The sequence below is a fragment of the Sorex fumeus genome, unplaced genomic scaffold (assembly GCF_029834395.1).
Source record: "Sorex fumeus unplaced genomic scaffold, SorFum_2.1 ptg000077l, whole genome shotgun sequence".
NCBI lineage: Eukaryota > Metazoa > Chordata > Mammalia > Eulipotyphla > Soricidae > Sorex > Sorex fumeus.
In genome coordinates, this window is record NW_026606134.1 from 153,888 (window position 1) to 170,836 (window position 16,949).

Sequence of the window (16,949 nt, forward strand, 5' to 3'; positions counted from 1 at the left end):
ATGTGTCCGAGCAGATGCTCCCGTTTTGGAAAAACAGTCCTTGCAGCCAATGTCCCTGTGCTTCCCCGCTGCCCCCAACCCACAACCTTTCCCAAGCGTCAATGCAGGCCATTGGTTTCCACCCCCAGGGTGGCTCTCTGAGCAGGTCAGGATGGTTCTGGCTCACCCCCATCTCTGGGGGAAACCTCTTCGCCCTTCCTGCCTCTGTGACCTGTGAGGTGTTTTCAGGTGCTGAGTTTGGGAGCAGCTCCTGGGGGCATGCTGTCCTGTGTCGGTGGGTTTTTCCCATTAAAAGGAGGAGAGCCGGTTGGCAGCCTGCCTTATGAGCTGGGGGAGAAAGCGGTTGGGATAGAGACAGGATCACCAAGTCAATAATGGTTGGAGGGATCGGTCGGGATGGGAGATGTGTGCTGAAAGTAGACAAAGGACCAAAACGTGATAGCCTCTCAGTATCTGTACTGCAAACCATAGTGCCCCCAAGCAGACAGAGTTAGAAGGAAATTAGAGCCATAGAGGGAGGGGGTGGGGTCAGATGGGGGTGGCTGGAGGGATACTGGGAAAATCAGTGGTGGTAAGTGTGCACTGGTGGAGGGGCAGGTGTTCGATCATTGTATAACTGAAACTCAAACACGCAAGTTCTATAACTGTAGCTCCTGATGATTCGATCGAAAAAAAAAAGTCAACAAAAACAAAAACAGAAAAAAGAGGAGGGCCATGTGTTTGGAGATCTCTCTTTATTGCCCACACACACATCTGTTACTTGCCCGTTGACAGTTCTAAGGTCCCACCCGCTGGGATACCACCGATCCACGCCGGATTCTGGAGTCTGGCTCGGAAATGAACACAGAGGTCTCTTGGCTGAAGCGTTCACAGTCCAACGGCTAGCGCAGAACTAAAGCTTCACCGGCTGCTGTGCCTCCTTCCCGCTCTCGGGTGAGCGGCGGGGGCTCCGGAGGCTCATGGGGCTCTGGTGGCCCAGGCTAGGCCCTTTCCCAGAACCGACCGTTGCCTCAGATCCTCGACTGGAGTATCTGCATGTATTTAGAAACTGTTCATTGACTCCACATGGGATAATGTCTATGTAAACCCCAAATAGCATGTCTCTTACTGTAACACAGATACATACACCAAAGAAACAAAACAAAACAAAACAAAACAAAATTTATGTTACCTCTGAGTTGAAGTGTTTACATCATAGACAATAAAGACAATGAGTCATGAAGAGAATGGGACAACTTAGTAAAACCACAGGGTGAAAGGTAAAGATTTTACCGCTTGTGCCCTTCAAAATCCAAATATCACACAATGATGTCATATTCCAACCAACTTAGAGTCTGAAATCTTCCTCCATCCAGCCAGTATTTCCACAACGCTCTCTATTTGCTCTGAGTGCACTTACTGTTGCTACAAACTTTGCATATGTCAATAATTTAGTTTAAAAAGTCCCCCCAGAGAATATATAATGACTGCCCAGTCTCATCTTTTGTACATGATTTGCAAAAGAGAAAGAGGGGCCAGAGTGATAGTACAGTGGATAGGGCATCAGCCTTGCATGCAACCGATCCAGGTTTGATCCCCGGCATCCAATATGGTCCCCCAAGCACTGCCAGGAGGAGTATTTCCTGAGTGCAGAGCCAGGAGTAAGCCCTGAGCATTGCCGGGTGTGACCCAAAAAGAAAAAAAGAAAGAAAGAAAGAAGGAAGGAAGGAAGGAAGGAAGGAAGGAAGGAAGGAGTCTTTCTCTTTGAGAGAGAAAGAGAGAAGGAAAGAAAGAAAGAAGAGCCAGAGTGATAGTACAGTGGGTAAGGCTCTTGACCTGCGTGTGGCTAAGCCAGGTTTAATCCCCCGAACCCCATATGATTTCCCAAGCACCACTGGGAGTGATCCCTGAGCACAGGGCCAAGAGTAAGCCCTGAGTTTGACTAGGTGTGGCCCCAAAAGAAATTCAAAAAGAAAAGGATAAATGCTTTTTCCAGCACAATCAAATGCAACCAAAATTTCCAAAAAAAAAAAAAAAAAAAAAAAAAAAAAAAAAGCAAGAAATCCCCACCAAAACCCAAAGGAGTTCTGAGCATCTTTGCAATTGTCTCCTTCCCACTCAGCTGCCGCACCGCTCACCCCGCTAACAGAGCGGGAGGAGCACAGGGAGGAGGAGAGGAAGTGAGACCCTGTGGGCAGCAATTTCCTGGTGAGGGCGGAAGGCAGAGGACAGCCCAGTGAAAGGAGGAAGCGCAGCTAGAGAGTGTAGTGCCAAGTGTCCGCCACAGAAGAACTGCAAAGGAGAAAGAGGGAGCCGGTTATGGTGGCCAAGATAGAGCCAGGGGAAGGCCAGGGCTAAGACAAGCAACAGACAGTCGTGCAGGGAGCCAAGCCGGGCAGGCTGGGAGCTGCTGACCCTCTGCTTTAAAAAGGCAAAACGGGCTTCCTTCCACTGGAGCCAGTCTCCTGCGTCCCAGGAAAGGTAGGAAAGGCAGCCCCCACCCCCCACCCCCAGGCCTAGCTCCCCAGCTCTCTGCGACGGGCTACTCACTCATAGTACACATCCTCTGACTGCATGCGGCGGTAGTACTTGGCCAGCTTGACGGCAAAAATCAGAGCCGGAAGCAGCAAAAAGGTGGCTTCTCCGAGGCTGAACCAGAACAGATTCTAGAGGGAAACACAGCAGTGATGAGTCCTGACTCGAAGGCTTGAAGCAGGGAAATGGAGAGCAGCCAGGGTTTGTGGGGGGAGGCTGGGGCAGCAGGGCAGATGTCCCCGGAAATTCTTCAGGGAGTACCTTTTCATTTGTAAACATTTTCATGTGCTCTGAAACCTTCTGCAAACTCTTTCTGAGCGGAAGTGGGGCGTTGGGGGTGGAGTGTCACACCAGGTGACGCTCCGGGCTTGCTCCAGTGCCAGGCCCCTCTGGGGAGCCAGGGAGGCGGCAGGACAGGCCGGTGGGCTACGTGCGTGGTTCTTTAAGGCTGCCATGCTCAGGGCGTGGGTCTTTCTGGCTCTGCACTGCACCCGAGCAGGGGGCATGCTACGGGGCACCACCAGTGTCAGCTTCCACCAACGTCCTTCTTCCTGATGCCGCCTCTTCCACTTGGCCCATAAGCAGCAGCTGAGAGGTGGTTGGGGTGAGGGTGCTGGGCCCCAGGACACATCACTGGCCTGCGCAGTATCAGCACAACCCTGGGTGTGTGTGTGTGGGGGGGGGGGCATCCTCATACATGTTCACACCAGGACTGCTCTGGAATCTGTAACTACGGGTCTGGAGTCACGTCTGCACTGCTGGGCCACAGCTACTCTGAGGACCCTGAGCTCCCCCTGCCCAGCCCTTCCCTTTCAGGGAGGTGAGAGGTGCGCTGGGCACGTCAGTGACGGCCAGACCCTCCGGCTCGGCCTTGCCTGCGCCTGCTTTGAGTTGGGTTGCATGGGGCAGGCCTTGGCCTTTGGGCATAGACTGCCATGGCACCACAACCCTTCTCTTCCCTGGGTTCTCTTTGTTCATTGAAAAAACATTTTTTAAATTTTATTTTGAAGGTTCACAATAATTTATCACATTCAATATTCCAACACCAACCCCACTGCCATTATGCCTCACCACCATTACTTTGAATTTTCCCAACCTCCACCCAAGTCAGCCCCAATAGCAGGCCCTAAATAATTTATTGTGTAGTACTTGTTATGAATAATTCTCTAAAGATGTTCCCAAAAGATTTCCTTAGAAGAAAATTTTTTTATTTTTTAATTTAATTTTATTGAATCACCATGAGATAGTTACACACTTTCATATTTGTGCTACTATCACAGAATGATCAAGAACCCATCCCTCCACCAGTGCACATTCCCCAATATCCCCGATATATCCCCCCTTTCCCACCCTCCCCCTGCCTCCATGGCAGACATGATTCCCCATGATCTCTCTCTACTTTTGGGCATTATGATTTGCACTACAGACCCTGAGAGGTTATCATGTTTGGCCCTTTATCTACTTTCTGCACACATCTCCCATCGCGACCGATTCTTCCAGCCATCTTTTCCTTAGCGATCCCTTCTCTATTCCAGGTGCCTTCTCCCCTTTGCTCATGAGGCAGGCTTCCAGCTATGGAGCAATCTACCTGTCCCGTGTATCTACTATCCTTAGGTGTCAGCCTCATGTTATGTTGTTTTATCCTCCAAGCCTTGCGTGTTATTATTTTCTTAATTGAGATTGCATGCCTTCTACCTTGTGTCCCATCTAATGTGGTGTGCTACTCCCGGTACATCAGTGGTGTAGAGTATGAGATGAGTGGGGTGATAAAACTGGAGTTAATTTTTAACTGGAAGGCGGCTTTGAGGTGTGAGGCATCTCTGCAGCTTGTTGATCGGAAGACCGAGATTTATTTGTGTCTCCGGCTCATGGCTGGTTAATGAGCTTATCAGACACCAGAGGCAGTTTGTGGGCATGACTGCCAGGTTTGAGGAAGATTTATTCATTTCTGTGCTCCCCACCCCCGCCCTTGCTGTGGAGGCTGAGAGCTGGGTGGGACTCTATCCTTTCCAATCCTGCCTCAATCCTCAGAGGAGCAATTAAGACTCTAAAGGACTGTAGAAGGGGCAGGAGGGATGTACAGTGGGTAGGGCGTTTGCCCCGCATGAGGCCAATCAGGGTCGATTCCCAGCCTCCCACAGGGTCCCCCAAGCCTGCCAGGAATAATCCCTGAGTTCTGCTGGGTGTGGCCCCCCAACAAACACACAGACAAGCAAACAAAAACAACAGAACCGCTCGAGGGACTTGAACGCTAGAGCAGGAGGGAAGGAGGTTGCCGTGCAAGCAACAGCCACGTTCCGTCCCGGGAGAGAGGTCCCGAGCTGAGCCACTCAAGCCGGAAAAACATAAGGGCTTCATTTCTTTATTTGAACTGAAAAAATGATTCATTTGTTTGTTTGGGGGCCACTGCCAGTGGTGCTCCAGGTTTACTCCTGGCTCTGCACTCAGGAATCACCCCTCCCCTTTTAAAAAAATTTTTATTAGTGAAACACCATGAGGTACAGTTGTAGATTTACGAATTTTTGTGCTTGGGTTTTGATTATACAATGATTGAGTAGCCATCCCTCCACCAGTGCCCATTTTCCACCACCACTGATCCCAGTATCCCTCCCACCCCTATTCCCCCGCATCCCACCCTGCCTCTGTGGCAGGGCATTCCCCTTTGTTCTCTCTCTCCTTTTGGGTCCTGTGGTTGGCATTGAGTGGCAATCATGTTCTGTCTATAGTGCACTTTCAGCATGCATCTCCCATCCTGGGAGGATCCTTCCAACACCTTTATTTGGTGCTCTCAGGGATTACTCTTGGTGGACTTGGGGGACCCTATGGGGTGCTGTGGATAGAACCTCCGTTGGCCACATGCCAGGTAAGCACACCGCCCACTGTTCTAGCTCTATGGTCCTTAAACTTTTATTTTATTTTATTTTGCTTTTTGGGTCACACCTGGTGATGCTCGGGGGTTACTCCTGACTCTGTACTCAGGAATCACTCCTGGTAGTGCTCAGAGGACCATAGAAGATGCTGGGAATCGAGCCTGGGTGGGCCACGTGCAAGGCAAATGCTCTTCCCGCTGTGCTATTGCTCCGCCCCTCTGGTCCCTAAACATGTATTTATTTTATTTTATTTATTTATTTATTTTAGTTTTTTATTTTTTTGCTTTTTGGGTCACACCTGGCGATGCACAGGAGTTACTCCTGGTTCATGCACTCGGAATTACTCCTGGCGGTGCTCAGGGGACCATATGGGATGCTGGGAATCAAACCTAGGTTTGCTGAGTGCAAGGCAAACGTCCTACCTGCTGTGCTATTACTCCAGCCCCTGGTCCCTAAACTTTTAAAACAGATTTTGTAGCACCCTGCCCACTGTTCTATCTCTCTAGCCCCTAAAAAGTTAGAAAAATTTTTTTAAATAAAACATATATATGTATTTTTTTTTAAAATAACAGGAATGTCTGAGCCAGTGCAGACTTTGTCAATTCAGATGACACCAGACTAAGGTGGGACTCCCCTAAGGCAGGTCTCACCCTAACCCACCAGTGGGGGGCGCAGCGGGTTGGAGCTGAGGGAGGAGGGAGGCAGCCAGGAAGCTGGCGCTGGGGCAGTCGGGATCCTGCCCTCTTAAGGTAAGGGAGTCCAACCCCAACACGGGAGCAGTGGGTGTGTGGCGGCAGAGGCGTCCAGGAGGGCAGGGGCACATGGCTGACACCCTGCAGGCACGTCTGTGGGGGAACATGGGGATAACATGGAGGGCACATCAAGTGGTTTAGACTCCAGCGAGTATGTGTGTGTGTACGTGCATGTGCATGTATGTGCGTGTGTGTGCATGTGTGTGTATGTGCAAGTGCATGTGTATGTGTGGTCCTCCACATTGTATGTGTGGGGAGGACCACACGTACAATTCCAACCTCGAGGACCTCTCTGAATCTCTGAAGGACTAGCTCAAAGCTCTATGGTCCAACCAGGAAAACAACCAGGAAAAACAAAGACAATCCAACCAGGAAGCAGAGGAAAGAATTCCTGGGGCAGGAAACAGAATGTGTGAGTTGATCCCTGAGTCTGAAAGAGTTGGCAGTTATCAGTGAGCACTTGATGATATGATGAGGGGTGAGGAGAAGGGCTTCACAGGGAGCTGGCGAGGCTCCCCAACAGTGTGGGTGAGGAAGTGCATGCAACGATTCTGCAAAGTCCCTAAACTCAGAAAGTACAGCAGTGGACTCTGCACAGAGTTTGTCTTCCCCACCACTAGATCACAAGCTGGAGAGAGTTGGCAGGAAGAATCTACACAAGCTGGAGAGAGTTGGCAGGAAGAATCTAGCGTGGAGGCAAAGAAAAACATGGATTGGGTGTCCAGGCAGAGACCAAGGCATTTAAAACGACCTGGGGTAGGCATGGGGGAATCAAGTATTTGAGGGTTTTTTTTTTTACTTTTTAAGACATGAAAGAAAAGACGTATATTAGAGTGGGAGAATAGTCCAGCGATGGTTGTGTGGAAAGACACTCAGTCTGGGGGACTTTGGGCATTCGGTGAAGATCCTGGTCTTTATTGTGACCAGAGGGGAAGCGAGGTGCTCCTGGTGAGGGGAGGGAGGACTCCCACAGGAACCAGGTGGGGGGGGGGGGAGAACTTGATGCTTGGAGCTTACCCACCAATCACAACATCTCAAAGGCTGTTGGAACCTGTAAGTTGGTTTTCTGTCGAAGTATGACTGGAGGGTTCGTGCTACACTACACAGATGGCACATGAGAGCATGTGGAGAGATCCTACAGGCATTGTTGCTCTGAGGGCTTTAGGGTACGAACAATCGCTGCCCTGTGAACTCTCCTGGGCCATTCTCCTGGGGTCACTGGCCCCTATCCCTAAGGCCCTCCGGAAGGTACACAGCTGGGCCTGCCACCCCCGGTCTGTCATAACTTGTCCACCACACGTTGTTTCATTAGTGCATTCTCTGTGTTAGAGAGATGCGACGACTCCTTGAAATCACTGGAGCGCAAACTACAGCTTGGCTTCGGGGGTGCGGGCACGCATGCAGGGGTGGCCTCCTCTCCCTTGGCATGAGGGCCACTTACCACGGGGTCTGTGAGGTAGCGGCACAGAAAGATTTCGACGGTCGAGTCCACGGCAGTGGCCACGGGCTTGCAGGCCGCAACCTCCTCTGTGATCTGCGCGGGGACAGAAACACAGCGGACACACTCGGGGACACTCCCCAACTCCCCTAATTCCACCAGGGGACGGACACCCAGGCCTCAAGAGAGGCCGCTGGAAGCTGATTTCTAAGCCTGGCTGAGCCGAGTGGACGCTGGAAGTGAGACCCTGCTTCTCTCTGAGCCTGTTTCCAGGGTCCCGCTGTGGTTTTGCAAGAGTAAGGCCCATCCTTCCAGCCTTCCATAAAGCACTGGAGAGAGGGATGGAGGGAGAGGAGGTGGAGAAACGGGGTGGGGGAGGGGGAGGAGGGGAGAGAGGAAGGGAGGAATGAGAGAGGGAGAGGGAGAGGGAGAGAGGGAAAGGGAGCGGGGGAGAGAAGAAAAGTGGCTGCCATGGAGGTGGGGAAGGGGGGCAAAGGGAAACTGGGGCACTGGTGGTGGGAGAGGTGCACGAGTTTGGAACAGGTGTCAGAACACTGCATGACTGAAACCCGATCATGAACGACTCTGTAACTGTGCATCTCACTGTGATTCAGTTCCAAAATAATAAAAATGAAATTCAAAACAAAAAATCCCCAGAGTATTAAAGAATGAAGTACGTGTGCCCAACATGGCACCTTAGCTTGAATTTCTTGTTTTTGGGCCACATTTAGTGGTACTCAGGTAACTCTGTGCTCAGGGGACCCTGGAAAGCCGTGTGCCAGGCAAGCGCCCTGCCCGCCGGCCTCTGCTTCCGCCCTTTAGCCTGAATTTCTTGCCTCTCGCCTTTTCTTTTTCTGCTTTTGTTTTGAGGCCACAGCCAGCAGAGCTCAGAGTTTACTTCTGGCTGTGCACTCAGGGTTCACTCTTGGTGGGGCTGGGGGGTCCCTAGGGGAGATCAAACCTGGGTCAACTGCAGACCAGTCACGCCCCCTGCCTGCTGTCCCATCTCTGTCCCCCTGGTAAGGACCTGGTGCTCCCCAGGCTCAAGCTGGCTTTCTTCTCTCTCTTCTCAACTTTGCCCCTGGTTGCTTTTCTGCATCTCCCTTTTGGCTATTCCCTGGAGACATCCCTGAGGTGACCCCAGTATCACAGGCAGCTCTGTAGAAATGTCTCCTTGGCCCAAGGCTGGTAGAGCAAGCCTAGTGTCTCATCCACGGTCCCCTCAGGACTCTTGGATGAAGAAGAAGGAAGTGAGGTGAGGATGGGCGGGAGGGAAAATCCCAGAGGGGGCCCTGGAGGGCGCAGTGTGTGTGTGTGGAGTCTTGTACCTTCCTCAAGGCCCCTGAACTCTCCTACGAAGAGCTGAGGGTTTGGCTTCGCTGCTAGATTGGCTCCTGAAAGCGACTAGCTGAACCCCAACCTATAAATAGCGTGTGGATGGCAGAGATCACTCACCGATCTGTGGGCCCACTGCAGGTAGAGCTCAAAGTGCGCAATGATGGAGTTTATGTATCTCTTAATTTCCTGGAAAAGAGTGAGAGAGTGCAAAGCACCTAGGTGGTTATACCATCCTTGCACACACACACAGACACACACGCACGCACACACACACATATTCTCGTACACAAGCACACACATGCACACTCACACACATGCACACACAAGCACACACGTACACACACAGACACACACGCACCCACACACACACACATGCTCGTACACAAGCACACACATGCACACTCACACATATGCACACACACGCACTCACATGCACACACATGCACACGCGTGCACATGCACACACATGCACACGCGTGCACATGCACACACAGAGACACACACATGCACGCGGTCACGGATATCAGTCACAGTCCTCCCGTTATTCATCGATTTGCTCCAGTGGGCCCAATAACGTCTCCATTGTGACACCTGTTACTGTGTTTGGCATATCGAGTACGTCACAGGTAGCTTGCCAGGCTCTGCCGTGCGGGCGAGATACTCTCGGTAGCTTGCCGGGCTCTCCGAGAGGGGCGGAGGAATCGAACTCGGGTCGGCCATGTTGCCCGCTTGTAAGGCAAATGCCCTACCGCTGTGCTATCGTCCCAGCCCCACATGCACACACACCTACATATACATACACATACACACACATGCAGGCACGTATGCATGCACACACACACATACACGCACACACGGGTATTGACAAAGTGTTGCTGCCTTTGGCTGCACTTGCACCCAGCAGTGCTGGACCAGATTCGGGGGCTGCGTCATGGAGACACACCCCGAACCCTAGGAATCAGCATGGTTTCCTGGGGCTGGCTCCATAGCGGTGCCTAATGGGCTGCCTGGCCCAGCTCTGTGGGCCTGATGGCTTGGGGTTGACACTGCTGACACCTTGGGTCACACCGGGTGGTGCTGGGGTACGCGTGTGGTGCCAGCACTGAACATGGGGCACAGTCCCTTGAGTCCGCTCCCCACGCCCACCCCGAGGGAGTCATTCTCGGAAAGCAGACTGCTGGAGGTAGCCCAGAGGAGGGCCCTGACCTGCACGCGGCCCACCCGGCTCAGCCCCCCAAGTCCCGCCGGGAGTGATGCAGAGCCAGGAGTCAGCCTGGGAGTGGCCGAAACACTGAGAGAGAAAAGGGGGAAACAAGAGAACTTACTTTGCGGACAACGAAAGAGGCGTTGATGTTTATGAACTTCTGCGCAGACTCCAGGGCGGAGATGAGGGAGTCCACTTTCCCCTGGGAAGGCCACGGGCAGAGACTCAGACACGGCACCAGAAGCTGCGTCTGTCACAGCTCACGCCCCCTCCCTTGCTGGTCCAGGGGGTGGGAAGTGTGTGTGTGTGTGTGTGTGTTGTGTGTATGTGTGTGAGTGTGTGTATGTGTGAGTGTGTGTATGTGTGTATGTGTGTGTATGTGTGTGTGTTGTGTGTATGTGTGTGAGTGTGTGTATGTGTGTGTAAGTGTGTGTGTGTGTGTGTGTGTTTGTGTGTGTGTGTGTTGAGTGGTGCTGCCTGGCCAGCAGGGGGGCAGAGGCTGGAGATCAGGCCCACAGAGCCCGGATGCCAGCCCTCAGGGTGAGGTCGGGGCTAGCATCATCTTGTTCACCTCCCACCAGAACCGGTCACCGCAACACAGTGGCCCACCTTGCCAGGACCTGAGGCTGGTGCCACCTCTGTTCCTCTCCCCCAGTGCACCTTCTGTGCCCAGTCACGTGACTAGGGATGAGGGTCGCACTGGCCTGGAGAACTCAGAGTCCATGGCTAAGGTGCCCCCAGCTGTGGTTCCTTGAGGTCTGTGAGGAACATGATCTGCAGGTACGAAGGACACTCTGTCCTCACTCCGGGTGCCCAGGGGGAGGCCCCAGGCAGTGAAATGAGAAGTGCTCCCTGAGGGGGAGTCTCTAGGGGGGACACCTCAAGTGTGGAGAGAAGCCCCACGACCCGGGCAGGCCATGAAGGAAGTTTTCTGCCGCTGAGGGGCTGCGGTTAGAGTCGCCGGGCAGGAAGGATGGACATGGCGCATACTGGTGGTGGGCAGGCAGGCGTGGCCTGCGACCGACTGTGTCCATCGTGGTGGGAGATCCTCCCAGCCCAGCTCCCCACAGGACCAGGGATAGAAGGTCCAGGAGCGTGACCTTCATGACCACGCCTGGGCTGGGCTCTGGCCAATCCCACGTGGACAGGGTGAGGGTAAGCGCTGGTTGCCTGGGCACCTTCACATCCCTGAGGACCGAGGGGGCCCGGGCAGGTCTGGCTCCCTCAGACTAGGACACTCGGAGGCAAGAGACTTAATGAGCCAGGCTTGTGGGGGGCACCACTGAGCGGCGTGGGGACAGTGAGCTCAGAGAAAGGGCCGGGGGCAATGCCTGCGCCTGGGCATGTGGGCACAGCACCATTGGCCAGGCATCCTGCTGGGGTGGGCCAAGCATGCCTGGTGAGACAGGCATTGGCACCCGTGCTGGGAGAGAGTCACACGCCTATTCAAAATAAGCAGCGTGGGGCCGGAGCCATAGCACGGGGGTAAGGCGTTTGCCTTGCAGGCAGCTGACCGGGTTTGATTCCCCTGAACACCTCCAGGATAATTCCTGACTGCAGAGCCAGGAGTAATCCCTGAGCATCACTGGGTTGACCCAAAAAGCAAAAAAATAAAATGAAATAAAATGTCAAAATAAATAAAATAAGCAGCGGCCGAGTCTGTCATTTTATCCTGATAGCACCTTTAGAAGCCCCCAGCAGGCCCTGACAGGATAATGGGTGGGGTCCAGTGGACCCAGGTTTGATCCCTGCCGTTACATACGATGCCCGGAGTACCCCAGGAGCGATTCTTGCTGCAGAGCCAGAAGGAAGCCCCAGGCACCACCGAGTGTGGCCCTCACTGCCCCCCATCCCCCAGATGAAACCATTTAAAAGTACAAAGAACTCGGTGTCTTTTAAACACACCCCGTGTGTGTTGGAGCACTATTCACAGTGGCCGAGAGCCCAGCACGCCCTCGGTGCCACCGTCAGGCAAGCAGGCCAGGGGGTCTGGCACGCTGGCAGGCGGCTCAGAGAGGGAGACCTTGCCAGGTGCAAGGACAGGGGAGGACCCAGAGGACTAGGGCTGGTGAAGCCGCCCAGACAGGGCGGGAGGAAGTCCGCAGGCTGGATTTGGCTCACATGTGGGAGAAAGAGAAACAAAAGCGAAGGATGAACTTCAGGAAACACCAATGAAGACGTCGACCATCAGAGCAGACTGCGGTGAGCAGGAGGGAAGGGTTTGGTGGGTGCCTGAGCGAGGGGGCCTCAAACCCGTGGCTCTGGGTGGAAGGCTATGCAGCGTGGCTTACGTGAGGGTCTCTCCAGCTTTTGTTCCTTGGCACCTGGCTGTGCTCAGGGCTTCATTCTGGCTCTACACTCAGGAATTATTCGGGTGGGGCTCAGGGGACCATGACGGGTGCCAGGGATTGACCTTGGGTCGGCCATGTGCATGGCCAACACCCTCTCCACTGTACGGTCACTCAGCCCGCCTCACCTCTCTTGCACCCGTAGACCAGAGCCTCCCCCGCTGCCAGCCCCGAGGTCGGCGGCTCCAACCAAAGAGACACACAGTGGTACCCAAGCTTCCCACGCCTGTAGAACAGTGGAGTATCCCTGGGCTGAGGCCGGCGGTTCAGGACCCTGACTAGCTAGAATGAGCTATGACTTCAATACAATTATTTATAGAAAACAGCAAATCTGCAAATGGAACCCAAAACCTCAACATCTTGGAAAATCTATTTTGTTTTGTTTTTTGTTTATTTTTGTTTTTGCATAACAAGAATGGAATCATCTTACCTCCAAGTTATTGGTTGTGCCCTGCAGTTCCCGAAGGCTCTGGTCTGTACGGCGCTGGAGGACAGAGAGAGAGCAGGACCCCGCTTGGGAGAGGAAGCACCCGGGACACCCGCCGGTCTCGGGCTCCCCACCACTCCCCTGGCCTCCCGGTGGCCTGTGTCTCAGAAGCAGCTGCTCCCAGTGGAAAGAGCAGATTCCAGCCCCGGGTATGAGACACAGACAGAGAAAGGCCAGGCACGGGCCTTAGGCTGCAAAAGGCAGGACACCTTCCCCCAGGAGCTCAAGCATGCTCCTGAGTGGGGTTTGTTTGAACCGGCCACTGTGTGGGGAGGGGAGGGGAGGGCACCTTCTTCATGCGGGCACACCCAGGGCACCCCAGTGGGGGCTGGTAGGGCTGCACCCGGCCATGCATGGGAGACGGTGTGATGGTAGGAGTGGAGTGTGTGACCACTGCACTGTCTCCTGGCCCCAGGCACCACCTTTTATTACTATTATTATTTTTCTTGGGTCACACCCGGCGATGCTCAAGGGTTACTCCTGGCTCTGCACTCAGGAATCACTCCTGGCGGTGCTCGGGGGACCATATGGGATGCTGGGATTCGAACCCGGGTCAACCACGTGCAAGATGAATGCCCTACCTGCTATGCTAGCACTCTAGCCTCGGCACCGCCTTTTAAGTCAGCCCTCGGGTTGAGGTTCGGTCTGATTTGTCAGGGCAGAAGGAGGCAGCCACACCGGGTCCCAACAGCAACCCAACAGTGTCCCAAAGTGACACGACACGGATCAAGTGTAAATTAGTGGGTGCAGCTGTGTTCTGATAACTGTGTTTCTAAACACAGTCACAGGTGGAGGCAGTGGGGGTGGGAGCTACATAGGTGCTGGTTTAGACTGAGTCTAAACAACAGAACCGCTTGTTTCTGGCTCTAAAATGAACAGAGGCCTGCCGAGCTGGATCAGTCTCGAAGGAACCACAAAATCCAGTTTAAAGCACCGCCCACTTTGTGCCTGGAATAAATGAGTGCCATGAATTGTGTTGAGCACAGCAGACAAATGAAGAGAACTTAACAGGAGAACTTTGGAAGCAGAGAATGATTCAGAAAGTCAAGAGGGCCAAAGAGATTGCCCAATCGGCGGAGCACTCTTGCTGTGCCCGCAAGAGGTCCGGGTTGGATCCCAGGCACAGTCCCTCGAGCACTGTGGGGATGACTCCCAGAGCCGGGGCAGACCCAGAGCATGGCCAGGAGTGGCCCCCAAGACAGATAAAGGGGAAAATGAAGAAGGAATGTCAGGAGGGGTAGAGGGAAAGAGGGTAGAGGCTAAAACAAACCAAGGGTGGGAGCTGGAGTCAGTGAATCGTGGCCCATGTCCAAACCCCCACAAACTGCAACCTAATTCCCGCCCAGCCTCCTGCAGGGATGAGCCCCTCCCTTTCCGCAGTCGTTCTTCCTTCTCAGCCCCTTTATCTCCAGGAACCAGGAGGCCCCCAGCGCTGTGGGATGAAGAACCTGAAAAGCCAGGTCTGCCTGACGCCTCTCTTCTATGTCCTCCCGTTGGCATCGGGGCAAGAAACGGGCAGGAGAAGAAAGTCTGAAACAGGATGGGAGAGAGGAGAGTGCAATGCTGCCCATCGAGGACACGGGTGCCCCTCCAAGGGGCAGGATCATGGAATGACGGCCCGAGAGATGGCACCGTGGGGGTCACTGGCCCTGCATGTAGGCTCCATTCCTGACACCCCATCTGGTCCCCAAACCATGCCAGGAGTGATTGCTGAGCTCAGAGCACAGAGCTGAGCCTGGACACCACTGGGTGTGGCCCCCAAATCAAAACTGGAGGGGAAAAAATGAAAAAGAACCAGGATAATAAGAGAGAAAGAAAGAGGAATTCTGGAGAGAGGCATCAGCCCTGGAGCTGAGTGCAGGGCACGGGGGCCGCAGGGGAGGAGACCACCCAGACGGCCCCTCACTGCTGATGCTTGAGGGGGCCGAGCGGGGGACAGCAGCAGAGAAGGGGCGGGGGGGGGGGAAGCACGGAGCGTCCTCTGCCCGAGAGCCCGAGTCTGTCTCGGCAGCGTGGGGCGCAGGGCCCTGGGGGAGTGCGGAGCAGCGCCGTACCGAAGCTTGCTGCTGTGGGACCAGAACCTCCCGGTGGATGCGCCGGACCTCCTGGACTTCCCTCAGCAGCGTCTCCCGCATGGCCTCCTGGGGCTCGAGGGTGGAAAGAGACACAGGTCAGCGGCCTGCCCAGCCCTGCCCAGCCCCTCTCTGGGCTCGCTTCCCCATGCACGGGTGGAGGTGGCCCCTGGAGGGCTAGTGCCCAGACACCCCATCCCAAGGGACACTCCACTTCAGGATGCAGAACCAACGCTTTCAGCAGTGATCCGGGCTCACCACCCCTTCCTGCTCCACCCAGGACAGGGGTCCCCATCTGACGGAGCAGGACCCCAGGGGCCATGTTGAGAGTGTGGACGTGGCCCCACTTTGCTGCTCAGGAGACCAGCGGCCGCCACAGTGCGGCTGAGTTGGGGTACAGCTTCCCCCGCCCCTCAGGCCTCCTTTCCAGATCCTGCAGCTTCTCGGCAGGGAGCCTGGTGAGGGCCCCGGAGCTGCTGGCAGGCAGGGGAGGTGAGGGGGGAGCCGGGCGGCCTGGCAGGTGTCGCTGCCTTCCCCTATCCCCCGGGACGGTAAAGCCAGGCAGCAGGTGGGCTCTCCCTCCCGGGCCCTGGAAACTGCAAGGGAAGTGTCTGCGTGTGCGCGTGTGTATTGTGTGTGCATGTATGCGTGTGTGTGCACAGGCAAGTGTGTGCCTGTGCATGTGTGTGCAAGTATATGTGAGTGCACACGTGTGTGTGCAGACAAGTGTGTGCGTGGGTGTGTGGGTGCATGTGGTGCTGGATGAGCCGAGGAGGCTAAATGGTCCCAGGTGAAGCCATGAGGCCTCCAGAGCCCAGAACACCCTCGGGCTGGGGTGCAGGGGCTGGGGGGAGTTCAGGAATCACCAGGGGCTTGGGGTGCCTGGAAGCACGTCAGTGGCCACCTCCCTGTACCCAGGGTCTAGGACGATCATTTCCCTCCACTCTATGGACTCACGAAATTGTTGATTTCTGTTTCCACTTTGGCTGCAAATAACAGAAGATTCCCTCTGGTGGGAGATTTATTTATCTACAAGAGAAGCAAAAACATCAAGGACCTGTCATAGCCACGGCACTCCTGGCCCTGAGAGAGCCGCCACGCGAGCCTGCAGACGAGGTGCCTGTGGGAGCCCAGAGCAGCAGCCCAGAGATAGCCCACCAGAAAGGAGACAGGGTGCTGATGCTGTGATAATGTCCCAGCGTGACGTTTCTAAGAAACACTGGGCTTCAAGGAAGGGGCCAGGCCGGGCCAGTGGACGCCAAAGGTCAGGAACTTTCGGGACAGATGCCTCATGGACACAGCGGAGTTGGGCTGGCGGGGGGGGGGGGTTGAGGCGGGGGCCAAGGCGCCCCTCAACGGAAGGAGGGGAGCACGGGAGCAGGCGAAGAGTGCGGCGGGGTCTTGGCACCGCGGAAGGCGGCAGAGATGGCAACCGCGGCACGTGGCGATGCTGCCCGTGAGGAAATGGCCCGCTTGGGAATAATGGACAGTATGTGAAACACATCACAGTGAAACAAAACACAAATACAGCAACAACTGGGGGAGAAAAGAAACCCACATGTCCAGCATTCCAGCAGGCCAGGGCATACCTCAGCTAAGAAAACGCCGTAATCGATGTCCTGGACTCCGATGGCACTGAAGTCCCTCAGGCCTTGTACCCCACTGTCGTCCAGCAGGACGACTTTGCTCAGGTTGATTTTCAGGTACTCAAACTCTTGGCTTATCGGGCCAGTCACCTGCAGGACAGAAAGGCCGGCCATGGAGAAGGGCACTCGCCCTCTGAGCGCCTCGTGCGGCAGCCCCAGGGGCTCTGCTCGCCCGCTTCCCTGCCTCCCTCTAAGCCTCCCCATGATGACGATGACGTGGAGACCTGGGGGCGAGGGGAGACAGAGGCACAGCAGCTCCATGCTCGGGGCTGGAGGGATG

General features: G+C 54.8%; 1 protein-coding gene across 1 annotated transcript in view; it reads right to left on the bottom strand.

Annotated features, from left to right (window-relative positions):
• Positions 1-1,034: 1,034 nt before the first annotated feature.
• Positions 1,035-16,949, bottom strand: part of PROM1 (prominin 1) — a 103,283-nt gene continuing 87,368 nt past the window's right edge. The window contains exons 15-23 of the mRNA XM_056130369.1: positions 16,613-16,759; positions 15,981-16,052; positions 15,006-15,098; positions 12,895-12,948; positions 10,238-10,318; positions 9,030-9,098; positions 7,578-7,670; positions 2,530-2,645; positions 1,035-1,107 (exon numbers count right to left, since the gene is read on the bottom strand). Coding sequence (XP_055986344.1) covers positions 1,053-1,107; positions 2,530-2,645; positions 7,578-7,670; positions 9,030-9,098; positions 10,238-10,318; positions 12,895-12,948; positions 15,006-15,098; positions 15,981-16,052; positions 16,613-16,759 — 780 coding nt within the window. The 3' untranslated portion in view covers positions 1,035-1,052. The remainder of the gene's footprint in view (positions 1,108-2,529; positions 2,646-7,577; positions 7,671-9,029; positions 9,099-10,237; positions 10,319-12,894; positions 12,949-15,005; positions 15,099-15,980; positions 16,053-16,612; positions 16,760-16,949) is intronic.